The sequence below is a fragment of the Oncorhynchus kisutch genome, linkage group LG27, assembly GCF_002021735.2.
Source record: "Oncorhynchus kisutch isolate 150728-3 linkage group LG27, Okis_V2, whole genome shotgun sequence".
NCBI classification, from domain to species: Eukaryota; Metazoa; Chordata; class Actinopteri; order Salmoniformes; family Salmonidae; genus Oncorhynchus; species Oncorhynchus kisutch.
The window spans coordinates 36,419,907-36,437,041 of record NC_034200.2 but is presented as its reverse complement, the minus strand read 5'-3'; the positions used below and the strand labels follow the sequence as shown (position 1 = coordinate 36,437,041).

General features: G+C 42.9%; 1 protein-coding gene across 2 annotated transcripts; it reads right to left on the bottom strand.

Annotated features, from left to right (window-relative positions):
• Positions 1 to 3,954: 3,954 nt before the first annotated feature.
• On the bottom strand, positions 3,955 to 15,101 carry LOC109871881 (WW domain-containing adapter protein with coiled-coil). 2 transcript variants are annotated; one of them, XM_020462895.2, is made up of 13 exons: positions 14,326 to 15,101; positions 14,039 to 14,072; positions 13,103 to 13,289; positions 12,253 to 12,332; positions 11,289 to 11,404; positions 10,900 to 10,994; positions 10,272 to 10,532; positions 9,115 to 9,237; positions 8,207 to 8,358; positions 7,923 to 8,008; positions 7,087 to 7,267; positions 5,719 to 5,846; positions 3,955 to 5,637 (listed from the first exon to the last, which is right to left on the bottom strand). In XM_020462895.2, the coding sequence occupies exons 1-13, from the start codon at positions 14,364 to 14,366 to the stop codon at positions 5,568 to 5,570; spliced, it is 1,554 nt and encodes a 517-aa protein (XP_020318484.1). In that variant the 5' UTR covers positions 14,367 to 15,101; the 3' UTR covers positions 3,955 to 5,567. The 2 variants fall into 2 exon arrangements, with proteins under 2 accessions (XP_020318484.1, XP_020318485.1); XM_020462896.2 differs by having other exon boundaries at positions 7,087 to 7,264; positions 14,326 to 14,621.
• Positions 15,102 to 17,135: the final 2,034 nt, after the last annotated feature.

Sequence of the window (17,135 nt, the reverse complement as noted above, 5' to 3'; positions counted from 1 at the left end):
TTTTGCTGTGGATATAGATACTTTTGTAACCGTTTCCTACGGGTTTCTTCACAAAGTACCTTTGCAGTTGTTCTGGGATTGATATGCACTGTTTGCACCAATGTACAGTCACCTCTAGGAGACAGAATGCATCTCCACCCTGAGTGGTATGACCGCCATGGTGTTTATACTTGCGTACTATTGTTTGTACAGATGAATGTGGTACCTTCAGACGTTTGGAAATTGCTCCCAAGGATGAACCATACTTGTGGAGGTCTACAATTTATTTTCTGAGGTATTGGCTGATTTATTTTGATTTTCCCATGATGTCAAGCAAAGAGGCACTTAGTTTGAAGGTAGGACTTGAAATACATCCACAGGTACACCTCCAATTGACTCAAATGATGTCAATTAGCCTATCAGAAACTTCTAAAGCCATGACATCATTTTCTGGAATTGTACAAGCTGTTTAAAGGCAGTCAACTTAGTGTAAATACACTTGACCCACTGGAATTGTGATAGTGAAATAATCTGTCTGTAAACAATTGTTGGAAAAATTACTTGTGTCATGCAAAACTATAGTTTTTAACAAGAAATTTGTGGAGTGGTGGAAAAACGATTTTTAATGACCTAAGTGTATGTAAACTTCCGACTTCAAATGTTTTTGACTGGGTTTCCTATGTGTTGGTTTTCTAGTTGACAGACACTTATTGATTGATAAGAAACCAGACCAATGACAGAAGTTACATTTCGGTCATTTAGCAGACGTTCTCATCCAGAGCAATTTACAGGAGCAAATAGGGTTAAGTGCCTAGCTGAAGGGCACATCAACAGATTTCTATTCCAGTCGGCTCAGAGATTCGAACCAGTGACCTTTCCCCGATGCTGTTCTTTTAACACCTGCCTATCAAGGCCCCACTGGTAAATGAATTCCCCATCTCCTGTTTGATGTTCTACGTCGCTACCCACGTTATCGTAATGTTGCCAATGCAATTGTGACGATCAAAGACCGTTGAAATGTGAACATGAGTATTTTATGCCTCACCACGGTTCTCTTAAAATGCCATAGCTCCTTACAATAACAAATGGTAGAAAATACAGAATTGCTGGTCAATGTGCAGTATTCACACCCCTGGACTTTTTTCACATTGTTTTGTGTTACAGAATGAATATTAAAATGGATTAAATTGATATGTTTTATCACTGGCTTACACACAATACCCCATAACTTCAAAGTGGAATTATGTTTAAAAAATATATATAAAATTAAAATGTATAAAAAATGAAAAGCTTAAATGTCTTGAGTCATTAAGTATTCAACCCTTTTGTTATGGCTTAAATACATCACAACATAATGTGGAGTAAGTCTAGGAGTATGACTACTTTCTGAAGGCACTGTTAATTAAATGCTTATGAAATAATCTCACACTCATTGCCACCATCACATCGTTAATAAAGGGGAACTATTCATGCATGTGTCCACTGATTGGATTTATAAGAATATTTGGAAGATAAATACACAAAGCAGAGAAAGAGGACAATACAGTACTAGAGGTTAAGAGGACAATACAGTACTACCGATCAATGTAAATAGTGTTTTTTCTGTAATGGGGAATTATTGATTTAATGGGTCAGAGACATGGGAGGAATTTGTCTATACAGTGAGCCTGAAATAGGATACTTGTTATTTGGCCATTGGCCCAGTTTTAATGCAAGGACTTCTAATTGGTCAACCACAGGCTAGGGTTGAGTTATAAAACTCGATCCTGTCCCTTTGTTCTGTGGAGAGAATCACTGGGGACAGGGGAGCATGAACATCTACCTCTCTGCATGGATTTGCCCTCTTTGAATAAGAAAACGTTTTTCCTCCCCCTGATTTGCTTTGGGGTCTGTGTTATTGAAGAGTAACAACTGCTAATATATTCATACTGTATTTCCTGAATAAAACCACAAATCTAAATTCAGGAACATCACAAGGAACATCACAAAGCAAACCACGTGATGAGCTCACAGTTTAATCAGATGGAAATCAGCATTGAAAGAGCAGGAATCAAGTCTATTCAGTAACTATGCAAAATGTGGGCCTCCCGAGTGGAGCAGCGGTCTAAGGCACTACATAGTAGTGCTAGAGGTGTCACTATAGACCCGGGTTAGTCCCAGGCTCTGTCGCAGCCGGCCGTGACACCCATGAAGTGGCGCACAATTGGCCCAGCGTTAGGGGAGGGTTTGGCCGGCCAGGATGTCCTTGTCCCATCGCACTCTAGCATCTCCTTGTGGTGGGCCGGGCTCATGGATGCTGACTTCGGTCGCCAGTTGTATGGTGTTACCGCCGACACATTGGTACAGCTGGCTTCCGGGTTATGCAAGCAGCGCGGCTTGACAGGGTGGTGTTTCGGAGGACGCATGGCTCTCGACCTTCACCTCTCCTAAGTCTGTACGGGAGTTGCAGCAATGGGACTAACTACCAATGTGATCAATTAAACTAAATAATAAAATACGCAACATTTTCACAGAACAATAATGTAAACGGAACAATTCAATTCATTAAGCCCAAAATCTATGGATTTCACCTCACTGGGAATACAGATATGCGAAGTTGCTGAATATTGGCGGGAAGCGGAACACGCTATCGTACACATCGATTCAGAGCATCCTAAACATGTCAATGGGTGACATGTCTGGTGAGTATGCAGGCCATGGAAGAGCTAGGACATTTTCAGCTTCCAGGTATTGTGTACAGATCCTTGGGACATGGGACCATGCATTATCAAACTCAAACATGAGGTGGTGGTGGATGAATGGCACGTCAAGGGGCCTCAGGATCTCGCCACGGTATCTCTGTGCGTTCAACTTGCCATTGATAAAATGCAATCGTGTTCGTTGTCCATAGCTAATGCCTGCCCATACCATAACCCCACCACGGGGCACTCTGTTAACAACGTTGACATCAGAAAACCCACTCTCCCACACACCAAACATCGTCTCCCATCTGCCCGGTACAGTTGAAACCGGGATTCATCCGTGAAGAGCACATTTCTCCAGCATGACAGTGGCTACAACACCAAACTGCAGTCAGGTCAAGACCCTGTTGAGGACGACGAGCAGGTGAGCGTCACTGAGACGGTTTCTGTCGGTCTGGACAGAAATTCTTTGGGTTGTGCAAACCCAGTTTCATCAGCTGTCCGGGTGGCTGGTTTCAGACGAACCTGCAGGTGAAGAAGACAGACGTGGAGGTCCTGGGACGGCGTGGTTACATGTGGTCTGCGGTTGTGAGGCCAGTTGGACATACTGCGGAATTCTCTGAAACGGTATTCCTTCAGTCAGCATGCCAATTGTACGTTCCCTCAAAATTTGAGACATCTGTGGCAGTCTTGTGTGACAGAACCCTACATTTTAGTGGCCTTTTGTCCCCAGCGTAAGGAGCACCAGTGTAATGATCTTATTGATATGCCAAACTTGTCAGGTGGATTTAATTATCTTGGCAAAGGAGAAATGCTCACTAACAGGGATGTAAAATTTGTGCACATTTTAATTAAATATGCTTTGTGTTTTTCAGCTCATGAAACATTGGACCAACACTTTACATGTTGCATTTATATTTTTGTTCAGTGTAAATTAAAAGCCTCCAAGGGAATCTAGGAGACAATGAAAGACAAGGTCATTGCTATTGCTAGCTCAATATTGCCATCTTGTGTCCAACGAAGGGATCAATTGAGCATCATGTCATTTTAAACTAGCACAACTGTGCTTCTTATGCATTACCAATATGCTGAATTAATGCAGCAATCACATTTGAATGACAAACATGTTTACACCGTACAGTAATAGAAGTGACATTGTGCATTGTCAGTTGGAGGCAAGGCAGTGTTGTTCCAGAGATGGTGACTGAAAAACAATGCAACAGCATCACTCAAAACATCAGTATAAAAGTGATAACAATGATAGCCAACAGGCAAAAATGAGAATATCAAAAGATGTGGTAGAATAATGTATTTTATTCTCATATACTTTTAAGAAATAATATACAAAGCTATGGTCGCCCCATCCTCACAAAAACCTCTAATCCCCAACTATCGGATAAGTGAGTTCTCCAGTTCTGAAGACCAAAGTTTTGGCCGGTACAGTATGTCACTGATTGGTCGGAGAAGTCTGAGGATGGAGTAGCTAAGTCTGTGGATATGAAAGAGTGAGACAGCATTGTTGTGTAAAATAGTTACGTTTAATTACTGAGGCCTAAAAAAAAAAAAAGTTTAACTTCAGTAAGACAAATGTAGCGAACGTTAACTACGGACTCCATTTAACTAGTGCTGTACTGGATTAGCTGGTATAGCCAAGAGAAAGGTGAGTCCCATGAACATAAGATCATCTCCACCCTCTCTTCCATCATCTTCACAAGAACGCAATTAATAATGTGCAACAATAATTTAGGTTTACATAACCACGTGAAACTAAAGACCCCTTTTTCACAATCGAGAGAAACTGCACATAAGGAATTAATTACTCAAGATGAAGACAAAACAGACACGCTTACAAAACAAAAAAACATCAAACGTTCAGCAGAAGAAAATGATCAAGTACAGATCAAAGGGGGGGTTCTGATGCAGAGGTCATGGACGACGAGAACGTTGCCCTTTATCGCATGATCCCATTGGGGGTTCGTGATAGGAACTGGGAGGTGACCTAAAGGTTACGCCATGGGACAGTATGTTCTGAGAAGTATCCTGGCCCAACGTAAGAGGGGTCACAGGTAACTAAGTCTACAGACTATTCCCATCCAGGGGGGAGGGAGCGTGGACCGACACAAGACATCTCATGTCAAGCAGCTAAGAATCTTTGTCGGCTCACATTTTAAAAAAGTACTCCGCGAACTGGGACTGCTAAATTCAGGATTCCTCACTGAATAGAAGCAACTGTATGAGTCTGGAAGGAATCAGTTGGCTTTTAAGAATATGCTGTTAACCTGCCACTACATTTTAGCTGTTCGATATCCTATCTGCAATGTGACGCACCACTTTAAGTCTATGCTGAAGAAGTGTTGGCGTTTGAGTCTTCCTGGAATCAGTTGGTGATTCATACATCTCAAGTCAATCGGAGTCCCTTCAGTTCCCTCTCAACTTCAGTTAAACCACAAGTCTGAGGAGAAAAAGATGCATTCCCAACCAAAACTGGCTATCAACCGCAACAAACAGTCCAACAGTTTCTCAAATCCAAAAGGACGCCAGCCGAGTTTATCAGGTAACAATAAAGGTATGACCTGTAGGTTTGTCAGAATCCACTGGTTTGGGTGTCCATGAAAAGCTCAACACGGCTAATGTATTATTTTAGCCTGTGGTTTCATAGAACAATTTACATCTTGGATGCCTAGACAAAATCTACACTTTTTCAGGGGCTTGGGCAGTGGTACGCTTCATTGCGTAACCCATGACGTCTTCAACAGGCCCAGTCTCCTGTCCGTATCCTCAGACGCCCTCTGGTTCATGACGGTACGGACGTGTTCAGACTGGGGCACATGGGGCATAGAGGACCGCGTTGCAGGCTTCGCCCGCAGCCTAAAGCGGTTCACCGTCTTTCATCTCCCACACAGGTTCTCAGACCATGTAAGAGTTCTGGTTCTTCAGCTTGTCCAGTTCTTTGCTCTGCTGTCTCAGGAACAGTATTCTGGGAGAAATGGACAGTTTTAAGAAAATAAACAATTTATCATGAAGACGCATTCCTAGTGTGTGTGTGTCCTGTTCTCACCTCTGTTCCCGCAGCGTGGCCTGGATCTCACACACTCTGACTAAAGATCGGAGGTTTTTGAGTTCGGTGCAGATCTCAGACATGTAGAGACTGCCCATGTTGTGGGCATCCTCCCGTAACCGTGCTGCCTGAAAGAGAAAGGCAGAACCGGGTGAGGGGTTGCATCAAAACACACATCATCAACCTTAAAGCATTGAGGTCAAATTTCAGAGAAAAACATTTAAAAAAGTTATAATTAGCCATCTTCAGAAGGAAATATTTATCAGAAATGTATTTTAGTACTGGTTAGTCAGAGTACCAAGAAGGCTCCTGCCTAGAGTCCTAGGCCTACCTAATGGTTCAATAACCGGCTATAAATGTGTACAAAAGTTTAAGTGGGCATGTCTTGTCTGTGTGCCCCGAGGCTTTTACTCTCCCACTTTCTGACCAGCCAGCGGCAGCGTTGTTTGGTGGTTCAGCTCTTTATAGTTGAGGGCTAAATATTGACTAGAACTAAAAAAGGATAAGGGTCTCTCATCTGTCCACCAGGTCTCCATTAGCAGCAGCACCCCAAACCAAACAGAATCCAACCACCACATGGCATCCCAAACCAAACAGAATCCAACCACCACATGGCATCCCAAACCAAACAGAATCCAACCACCACATGGCATCCCAAACCAAACAGAATCAAACCACCACATGGCATCCCAAACCAAACAGGATCCAACCACCACATGGCATCCCAAACCAAACAAAATCCAACCATCACATGGCATCCCAAACAACAGTATCAAACCACCACATGGCATCCCAAACAACAATATCAAACCACCACATGGCATCCCAAACAACAGTATCAAACCACCACATGGCATCCCAAACCAAACAGTGAGCTTAGCCACGCCCTCTCTTTTATCAACTTCAAACAGGAAATGGTCTGGGTGGCCTTGGATGTGTAGCTACTGCCATCTAAGGGTACAACATTTGATTGTATGATAGTGACGTCTACACTAAATGTAATAAAAAACTGCTGTTTCGTAATAATATGCACACAAATGGATTACATGCATATATCCTACTACCATCAAGGCATGACTAGTCCAAGTCGTAATTCAACCATTGCAGCTTCTGTGTATCACGGTTATATCAAAACAGTGTGGTAGTATTTTGATAATGACTGTATTTAACCCATTAGTCATACAGTTGACAGACATCCAGACAAAAAAAACGACTAACTCGACGTTCACCCCATTATGCACCCAAATAGCTTATTCTACCATCTACTAGAAACTGTTTTGAGTTGAACGCACAAATTCCTTTCTAAACAACTCACTCAACATTGAATGAGCAAAACCAATAGTCCCCACTTCACAGTGGAGGTCCTACCTGCTTCTCGATGTGCTCTGCGGGCCAGTTCTGGATGTGCCTGACGAGGTTCTCGTCAAAGTGAGAGGCCAGCGAGGGAGTGAAGGAGCCGGGAGCGCTGGTGAGGCCTGAGGCAGCGTTGGGAACAGAGTGGCCGCCAGTGGAGTTGCTGTTAGGTCCTGGTGGCGGACTCCCCTGACTGCTGGACGAGAGAGACAGCAGAGAAGTATAAGGACCGTGGGGGGGGGGGGACAGACAGAAACTACCTCTAACACCTAGACACTTGTGTTGATTGGATAAGATGCTACTATCATTGGGCTTCTATATACACAACCCTTCCAGACATAGACAAGTACATTTCAACTAGGTCAGGGACACAGAGGTAGGTGACATTAGGAATAAGGACATTTGTCCACACTCATCCAGTGATACTATTCTTCTGACAAGGGTACGAAACGGGATTGCTGTACTTCCATTTCATAAGGCTGTGTATATTGAGGAGGCATACAAGTAATGCTCCGTGTCTACTAAGAACCATTCAACAAATCTAATTTTATTGGTCACCTACACGTGTTTGGCAGACGTTATTGCGAGTGTAGCGAAATGCTTGTGTTTCTAGTTCCGACACTGCAGTAATATCTAACAATACACACAAATCTAAGGAATTAAAAAATTAATTATATATATATATATATGGATGAACAATGTCAGAGTGGCATAGACTAAGATACAGTAGAATAGAATACAGTATATACATATGAGATGAGTAATGCAGAATACGTAAATATTATTCAAGTTGCAAGTGATTTCAAGTCTATGTAGATAGGGCAGCAGCCTCTAATGTGTTAGTTATGTACCTCCGCTGTTGGAGAGTTCGAGGGTCCTCTGGACGTTTCTCTGCTGAAGCCTGCTGAGAAACTGGTCCTGGTTTCACTGGGGTAACCTGCAGAGGGACAAAATAAGAAAGAAAATTAAAAGCAAGCAAGAGGGAAGGAGAAGAGAGCAGAGGAAAGAGATAAAAGAATGGTGAGGTGGGGGGGAGAAAGACAAACACTGAGATCACAGGGTTAAAATGACAAAACCATACACCGATCATAACAATATCATTGGACAAGTTTAGAGTTTCCTTGGAGGTGCTGACCTTTGGTTGGGATGTGGCGGGTGGCATACTGAGCAGGGGTTTCTGGGTAAGGAGGTTGGTCTGGGGCGTGCCATTCCTGGGCGACACGTATGAGCGGGGCGAGGAGGTGTCCGACGTTAGTGATATGGGCGACTGACTTGCCTGCAGGGCCGCTATTGGTTCGTGTCCAGGAGGCGAATAAGACAAAAAGGTACTATTTTTAATAAGAACAGCCTTAATCTCACATACACAAAGGGTATAACTACATTATAAATATGCCTATAAAGACACGAGTCATTCTAAAGGTTGCTTTTTTCTTATGCATCCAAAACTTTAATGAAAAGCAGTTGCTATCGTTGCTTAGAGGACAACCCTGGTTAAATACATCCATAGCCAAATTTGATAGATTATTCAACAACAAAAACTAGCAGATGTTTCCCTGAACTATGCCCATACATCTTCTTGAAAGACATTGGTCAAATCTTCAGTTAAAGCTTTCAACAATAACAGCTACCCTGAAAATATCCAATAGGCGAATCCTCCCAACAATAACAGCTAACCTGAAAATATCCAATAGGAGGATCCTCCCAACAATAACAGCTAACCTGAAAATATCCAATAGGAGGATCCTCCCAACAATAACAGCTAACCTGAAAATATCCAATAGGAGGATCCTCCCAACAATAACAGCTAACCTGAAAATATCCAATAGGAGGATCCTCCCAACAATAACAGCTAACCTGAAAATATCCAATAGGAGGATCCTCCCAATGTATTTCTATCTGAATAGAAGTGTAATTCTATATATCCTAGTTCTATACATCAACCAGGAGACACTGGAATGAAAAACCATTCTAACAGAGAGAGAGAGAGAGAGAGAGAGAGAGAGAGACATCAAAAAAGGTGATGACGTGTGACAGCAGCCATACCTTGGTTGGAGTGTTGAGCAGCTTGGGAAAGAAGAGCAGTGATGTTGAAAGCAGACGGTCCAGCAGTGAGGAGTTTATGAAGCATAGACTGCAAGGAAGCTTGGGTAACAGCAGCCGCGAGGACTAGAGGAGAAAAACAACACAGGACAATGAGAAACACAGATACAGGCACCCATATGCGTGTTATGTATGTAACACACACAGACCAGTCCATACATGAATATCAAGAGAGACGGGTTGTTGAGTGACAGTGACTTTCAAAATGGCAGCATTATACAATAATCAATTGTAGAAAAGAGGTGAGCAGACATGATATTGGACTTTTACCCTACGAGGGGGAACAATGAGACAAATCAGTAGAACTGTCTTTGAGGTCCAGAGTTGAGTTTGAGGGATATAGGCTACGCAAATCTGTCATTGAATGGGTAGTTTAATGAAATGATTTTATATTCACAACCCACTGTGGTCGACGAGAAGCGATTTTCTCAGGATCGCCCATGCACAAGAATAGGACCCACAAACCCCTTCCCTCAATTGAGTTACTCCGTTTATCTCGATGTGGTGAATTAAGCCTATTCAATATCTGATCCTGTCTGAGTAACAGAAACTTTAGAAATCAAACCCAATGAGATGTCTTCTGAAATATCAGACGGAGGATCAAAACGATTGTGGCCTAGATGGTGTGCAGCTAGGGACCGACAGATGTGTGTTCGGCTAGACGGTGTGCAGCTAGGGACCGACAGTTGCGTGTTCGGCTAGATAGTGTACAGCTAGGGACCGACAGTTGCACGTTCTGCTAGATAGTGTACAGCTAGGGACCGACAGTTGCGTGTTCGAGTCGCGGACAACTGTAGTCTTTTAGCTTCTCCTAACCTGCAGCTTTTGTTCTCCTAACCTGCTATGAAAAGACCCTTCTGAAGCCAAACCCACTGGCTCTGTTGTAATATGATCACTTCAGACATCAGAAAATCCAAATTTGTGTTTCACATTTCAGTATAGCAAAGGCTTTTTTCAATACCTATGCTGCATCTAGTTACAAGGATCACATCATACTCCAGAGTTGACGTTTGAACCCCAAGTCATATTTTCAGGCAGAGCTATTTGGACCCAGGTCTGCTAAAGCTCAAGAAGGAGAAATGTGGTGTTGGGCGACTCACCCTCATTGATCTTGGCCATGTCCATGCTGCCATTGCTCATCTGCAGGGTGGCCTGCAGCGCTGGGAGGAGCTGCCGCAGGAGAGCGGGGTCTTGGAGCAGGCCCGAGGCCTGAGATTGGACAGAGGGGGACACAGGGACCATGGAGGAGGATGAGGAGGGGGTGGGGTTAGAGCCAGAGGCTTGGTTCAGGCCTGGATTGGTGGATGAAGATGACTGGGAAGGAGCAGTGTTGGAGGACGACTTGTCCCCTGAAGTACTCTCTGTGGAGGGAAAGGAAGAACAGGACTGAAGAGACTCTGGCTTGATAGACAGGATGCACCTCTCTGTGGTTCAGACTGACTTGCTGTACTCATCTCCATTTTGTTAATTGAAAAGGTGATAGCCATACAGTTGTCAAGTCTTTTCAGATCAGTGCAGAGGAAGGAGAGGACGAGGAAATAAGTCACTTCTTACCATCGACACGCAGCCAAATTCTAAGACAGTAGATGATTTCACAAAGGTATAGTCATACTATAACAACAAAAAAGTTTTATTTAAAGAGGCAAACATCAAAATCCAGATGTGGTTAGTGTATCTGAATCTTAGACAACTCCCATAAACGACCCCCTCTGTAGATTTCATACTTACTTGTGGTGGCTGTGTCCACAGACTCTCGTCTGTAGTCCCGGTCTTTAGGGAACGTGTTGGACTCTCTCTTAGATGGGTCTTTTTGCCTTTGCTCTCTGGACACAACGAAATACAGAAACTGAAGGTCATTGTCAGGATTACGTTTAATCAAACAGTGTAACTGCTGGTTGAATTCAGTATGGGAGTGTTAATGTCAGAACCTGTACTCTACCAATCTAAGTTATGGGACCTTTCAGCATGTTCAATCGATGAGGTTCAGAAATAGGGAATATTGGGCCATATTGGACTGTATTGCGATTTAAGGTAGAAACGGAAGAGTTTAAGCTAAAGAGAAGAAGAGTATGATGTTTATGAGTGAGACATTGTTTTTCCATTGGTCGAGGCCTTACCTCTCCAGCCAGTCTTTGGGCTTCTCCCACTGAGAGACCTCAGTCCTGCAGTTGTAGTAGTACTTCTTGCCCGAGGAGCTGATGTGCTCCGACCAGTCGTCTGCAGGCTCGTGAGGCTGAGGGAAGAAGGCACAACATAAAGGTCAACTAACTTAACACTAGCGTAGGTTTTGGGTTCAAGTAGGCCTACATTTGGAAAATCAGGATAAAGGCTAGCGGCTAGTAATCAGACTCTAATGTGAAAATCGGTGTGGGAGATACAGGGGCTTGTAAGTAAGCATTTCACTGTAAGGTCACTGTAGTGTGACTAATAAAAACTTGATTTGACTTGCTCAATAATTGATTGATTCGACTTGCTATTAATTAAAGCAAGCTGTCCTGTATACTATTTAGGCTAGTCTGCCTCAGTCAAATGTGGATGTCAGGGTGTATATCTATATTCTGAAACTCTGCATATCTGTGTTACCCTGCCTATATAGAGGACAGATTTACACCTGGGGCTATGAGGATGTGTCCTACAAGGCTAGCAGTGATACTTGGCTACTGTGCCGCTTCAGGTCCATTCACCAGGTAATTTCTTGACACAAGTGTATGCTGAGCTAACCCTTCAGTTCCAGGGGCTGATAACTCAATGCGAAAGTAACTCTAGTCCATTGTTTCTCTGCAGATGGGGAGGGGGGTTTGTTTCTGATTGTGAATGTAGGAAATAACAACAAAAAACTCTTGTGACCTGAAAAAAAGACTCTTGATTAGACAGATTATAATGATGGATGGAGACAAACACCAGAGAATAATCATCCTTTACACAACATCCTGACAGAGCCGATTTACATAATTTGTCACACAAAACTGAACTGTAAACAAGCAGAGCTTGTCCTGTGGCTTAGAGACCCATGTTAGAACCCCAGCCTGGTGGATGCTTACTTTCAGAAATCACTGGTTCAAGTACAACGAGGTATCTTACTGTGTCTGACGCCTTGCTTTGATTTGAGTGCGAGTTGGAGCTGTGGTTGTGAGAATTCTCTTGCGGAGAGCAGCTGGTCCCTTTAAAAGAAATTATATGATGAGAACATCTACGAAGGAGACCACACTATTAGCAACCATAGACATGACAGGTTAGGCTACCCCCTATCCATTGAACAAAAGATGTTTGCAATACCATGTAATTTACAGCAGCTTTCCATTTCATGAAGCACCAAGGTACAGTATGTCAAAATTGTATACTTTAGTGCCCAAAAGCATCATAGTAATGTAGCTAGCCTAGGTGCACTACGGTTTCGTCATTCTACAATACTCTCTCATTTGACAAGACAACGTCGAGTTAACTAGTTTTAAAAAGCGCCTGTGGAACTTCAGCAACATAACTTTCATGTTAATCTTGCTTTGATGTCTGTGTATAGACTTAACCAACAGTTTTGTGTGGATATCTTCAGTCATGAATTGGGCCTTACAGACTCAATGTCTTGTTGTACACAAGTAGCTATGCATGTTTTGAGCAGGTGTCATGTATGCGGAAGTCGTCCAAGAGCTCTCAATAGCCCAATTTACAGTGTAAATCAACAGTTTGATGTAGGCTATATCTAGCCTGGACCCAGATATGGTGGTGCTGTATAGCCAACTCCTAGGGTTGTTTGGCATAACAAGGCCCACGGGAATTGGCTAAACAGCATAAATATATCTAGGACCGGGCTAGGATACCTGAACTGGCTAATCAAAAGCAAGCTTCTCTGTGCACACAAGCAAAAACATTGAAGTAATATCACCAAAATACAGAGAAAAGGTTCTTTAGCTAGGTTCTCTCTCTTTGGGCTTACCACCATCTTGGCCTCGGAGTGTGTGAAATGTTTTTGTTTTGCTGTGTCCGTCACTGTGCTTATTGACTGGACTTTCATCAGAGTGTCGGAGCATTTTGTAGGGTGGTGTAGGATCTGACAACCCATCTCGCATTTTATCGTGACGGTGAAGGGTGGTAGATTGACTCTTGGGCTGGGATTTGTGTGTCTGCAATACATATAGGCTTGTGTCAGTCAACATAGCAATTCAACGTTTCCTCTTTATGGATGAACACCTTTCCACCCACTGACATATTATACTGTAGGCCTACTTCCTACTCTTGACATTGATTGTGCTGTACTTTTCATTCCTGCCTAGCTATGTATGCACAACCGTTTGTAACGTTGTTTCTTGCAAAGCTAGCTAACTAGCTTCCTTAACCCACTTATTGTTTGTCTACATTTGTCAATTTCTTGTACTGCAATTTGAGCCATTTTACGTATTCCGAGTTACTACAATGGTTACTACATCCATCCTTTGTGCAGTATTCACACCATCAACATAGATAGCTAATATATTAGATCGTTATGCTCCACTGGTTATCTAACTGGCTATCAAGGACTGTATTTAAGTTAGCTAGCTATCGCGTAAAAATAAACATAGCTAGCTATCGTCAGTTGGCTAACGACTAGCTGGCTAATGTTACGCCAAGGGAAATACAGTCGGCAGCTTGCTTGTTGGTTAACTATAAGTTATTGTTCAGCATTAGTTAGCTAGGTAATTTAACTAACTAGTTGTAGCCCAACTTGTGTTCACTGACGTTATGGTAATTTTGCCAAATCCTGAACCAAGGCTTTTGAGTTGCAAAACTAAAAGCCAGCTAAAGGCCTGCATGGCTTACGAGTTAACGTACGTTAGCTAGCTAACACACTTGCTAACTACGTAGCTAGCTAACGTGCTATATTCACTTGCTTTACCTGATAGGGTTGTGAATCCCTTCGGTCGGTACACCTGAAATATAGACAAAAGAAAGTTAGCTAGCTATAGGCACACATTTGAAATGTTGATGCTGCAAAAAAAATATTATACTAGCTAACTAGTTAGCCACTGTAGCTACTGACGTTAGTTACCTAGCGACAACGTAGTTCGCTAGTTGTAACTAACTAGCTAGATAAATGAAAACCTTAGCTACATAGCTAACATTATTATGTCAAGGGAAGGGTAGAGCTGTCAAAGAGAAGTGACAAAATGTATGGTCGTTTACCCATCGCTGAGTCTCGGTTGTTTCCTTGTATGCATTACCATCAATGCCGTGTTGATGTGTGTGTGCGCGAAGGGGGTGAACTATTGACAACAAAATAGTATTATCGTCTTCAGTTAATTTATCTTGGTGATGCCTTGGTAATTAGTTAGCCAGCTGGGAAGGCCAGCAACTAGATTTGCACAGTGGATAGCTATGTTGGCCTTTGGTCCATTATTTGCTCGCCTAAACTGCACAATCTCTTCTGTGCAGTGCCAGTGAAAGGAAACAGGCGTAGCAATGAAATCAGCCCCGCCTCCACACACTTAGCTATTTCCGGGATACTCCCTTGTCGAAAAAGGTTCGCAAACCCTTCAGCTAATCAATGATTTGCAATGCAGTCAGACGAATTGCAGTGGTTGAAATAACAACAAAGCCCATCTCTGAGAATGCACATGGCTGATGACATTTGATGATTGAAAAAGTATTGATACAAAGGGTAGTATAGGTCTTTGCACTTTCCCTGCCCCGGGCCAGTATGTCGGATAGTCTAAAGTTAAACAACTCAAAGGGCCCAATGCAACATGACATAATTATGAACCAACCCCTAGTCTCTACCCTAGTGTTTTTCATTCTTCCATGGGCTGTGCACAGTACTACCCATTATAACTAATCAAAGTATTGCAAGTTAATTGAATTTCATAGCACTAGGCTGAGACAAAAGCCCACATACACTGGCCCTTTGGTACCAGTAAGAACACAGCCCGGAGAGCATATTTTTTGATTGACCCTGTTCTGGATAACCTACTGATCAGGGGCCTGTTGCACAAAAGTAGAATTAAGACATCCGGGATAAATGACTCAATGAAGCCAAAACATGTGCGTCCAGGCATGTGCGTCCAGGCTTAATTGGTTGCACAAAGACCAAGCCAGGATGAGCAGACACGGATTCATTAAGCCAGGTGAAACCAATCCTGGATAGGTGCGCGCTCACGGCTCACTCAAATAGACCCCGCCACAGATCACAGATTAACTGATTTACCATGGCAACTAGAGCCGCGTACTTTTCCCCGTCGGAAGCACAAATCCTCATGGAGGCATACGAGGAGGTAAAAGATATAATTAAGAAGAAAGGCAACACCGCCACAGTGATAAAGCAAAGAGAAAAAGCGTGGCAAAGTATTGCAGACCGCCTGAATGCGTAAGTAGTGCACAATTACACACTCACCGCTCCGCTGAAACATCACAATTACAATTCAAATATTTAATTCACATCTCCAAAAATGCAGTTGTACTGTAATTATGAAACGGTTAAATTTTTTATTGAAATGCACTGCAGATATGAGTGAAATTGTGTAAAGTAACTCCATCACACTGTATAAAGCTATGATACATTTTTTGATATTTTTACTGAAAACAAGACAAAAATACCAAGTAATTTTTTGCAGTGTGACTCCATTAAATGTGTGTGTGTGTGTGTGTAGATTAAACATGAACGGGCCAAAACGGACATGGCAGCAGGTCAAAATCAAATACAAGAACATTCTGCAGAATGGTATGGTCCCTGACTAATATTTAACAAAGCACAAGCATATATTGTACCCAGAAGGTGCCTGCTCACACATTGTCTGTACTGTTTTAGCAGTGAAAAAGAATACCCACAGACAAGGCACGGGTGGTGGGTCACCAAAGGCTGACCTTACCCCAGCAGAGGACATGGCCTTGGAGCTAAATAAAGGCAGGCCCGTCTTAGAGGGGATCCCTGGGGGGAAAGAGACGAGCATAGGTTCCTCCCAAGATGCCACCCGCTTCATTCAAGGTATGTCCTTCCATCTCTACATGGGATACAACCACATTCATATTGAATCAATTTGGACTGTCTGACTTTGGTTTACCTATTGCCTTGCAGTGTCTGGCAGCACTGTGTTCCTGTTAGAGCCACCAGCACAAGCACCAGACGATGCTGATCCAGTGAGTACTCCATCAAAGGCATACTGTAGGCCTGGCATGTCTTGTCTACTAGCTTCAATATGAATCCGATTAAATGTGATAGGGTGAAGGCCCCAGTGCAGCAGCAACAGCACATGATGGAGACGATGATGAGGAGGAGACCATCTCTCTGGATTCCAGAAGGCATGAGGTATCATGTTAAGACTGTGAAAGTACTATTTACTCTACAATGGTGAGGAGTCCTCATCAAAATCAAGGACCCAGATGCTATACAGTGGGAAAACCAGCCTGGCAACATAGTGCGTATTAATAAAAGGACACCACATCCTGCCAAATTCCAGCTGCGCTAATTATATTGTGTTCACAGAGCTCACAAGCTATCAGAAAGTTGTATGGCAACCACCTCCGGCGCCAAATAGAACTGGCAGACATAGACATTCAGTACAAGAAGAAAAAGATGGAAAATCTTGCACTGGAGTTCGAAATAAAAAAGAGGACAATTAGGAAACTGGACCTTGAAATAAAAAAACTTGAGAGGGAGGTGAGATATGCCTTCAATGTACACTGTATGCTAACTGTAACACAAATGTATTAATCATTATTTTTCTTTCTTCCCCCAGCTCCAAGAAGATGACACAGCTCAAAAAAAAAATTTGGTATATTCTCGTAAAGTCAAGTGAGCCATGACATATGAGCTCTTATTGTGAGCACACAGGACGGTGGCATCTTTCTAAGTTTTTTAAAATTTTCCCAGCAATCAGTACAACCAAGTCATCGTTATAAGGCATCGCCCTCTTTTGCCCACCCCCCCAGCACCAGGTGTGGCCACTAGCCTATATGAAGGCCCAAAATTGTGTGTTCCTTTCTGCTCCGACAATGGCATG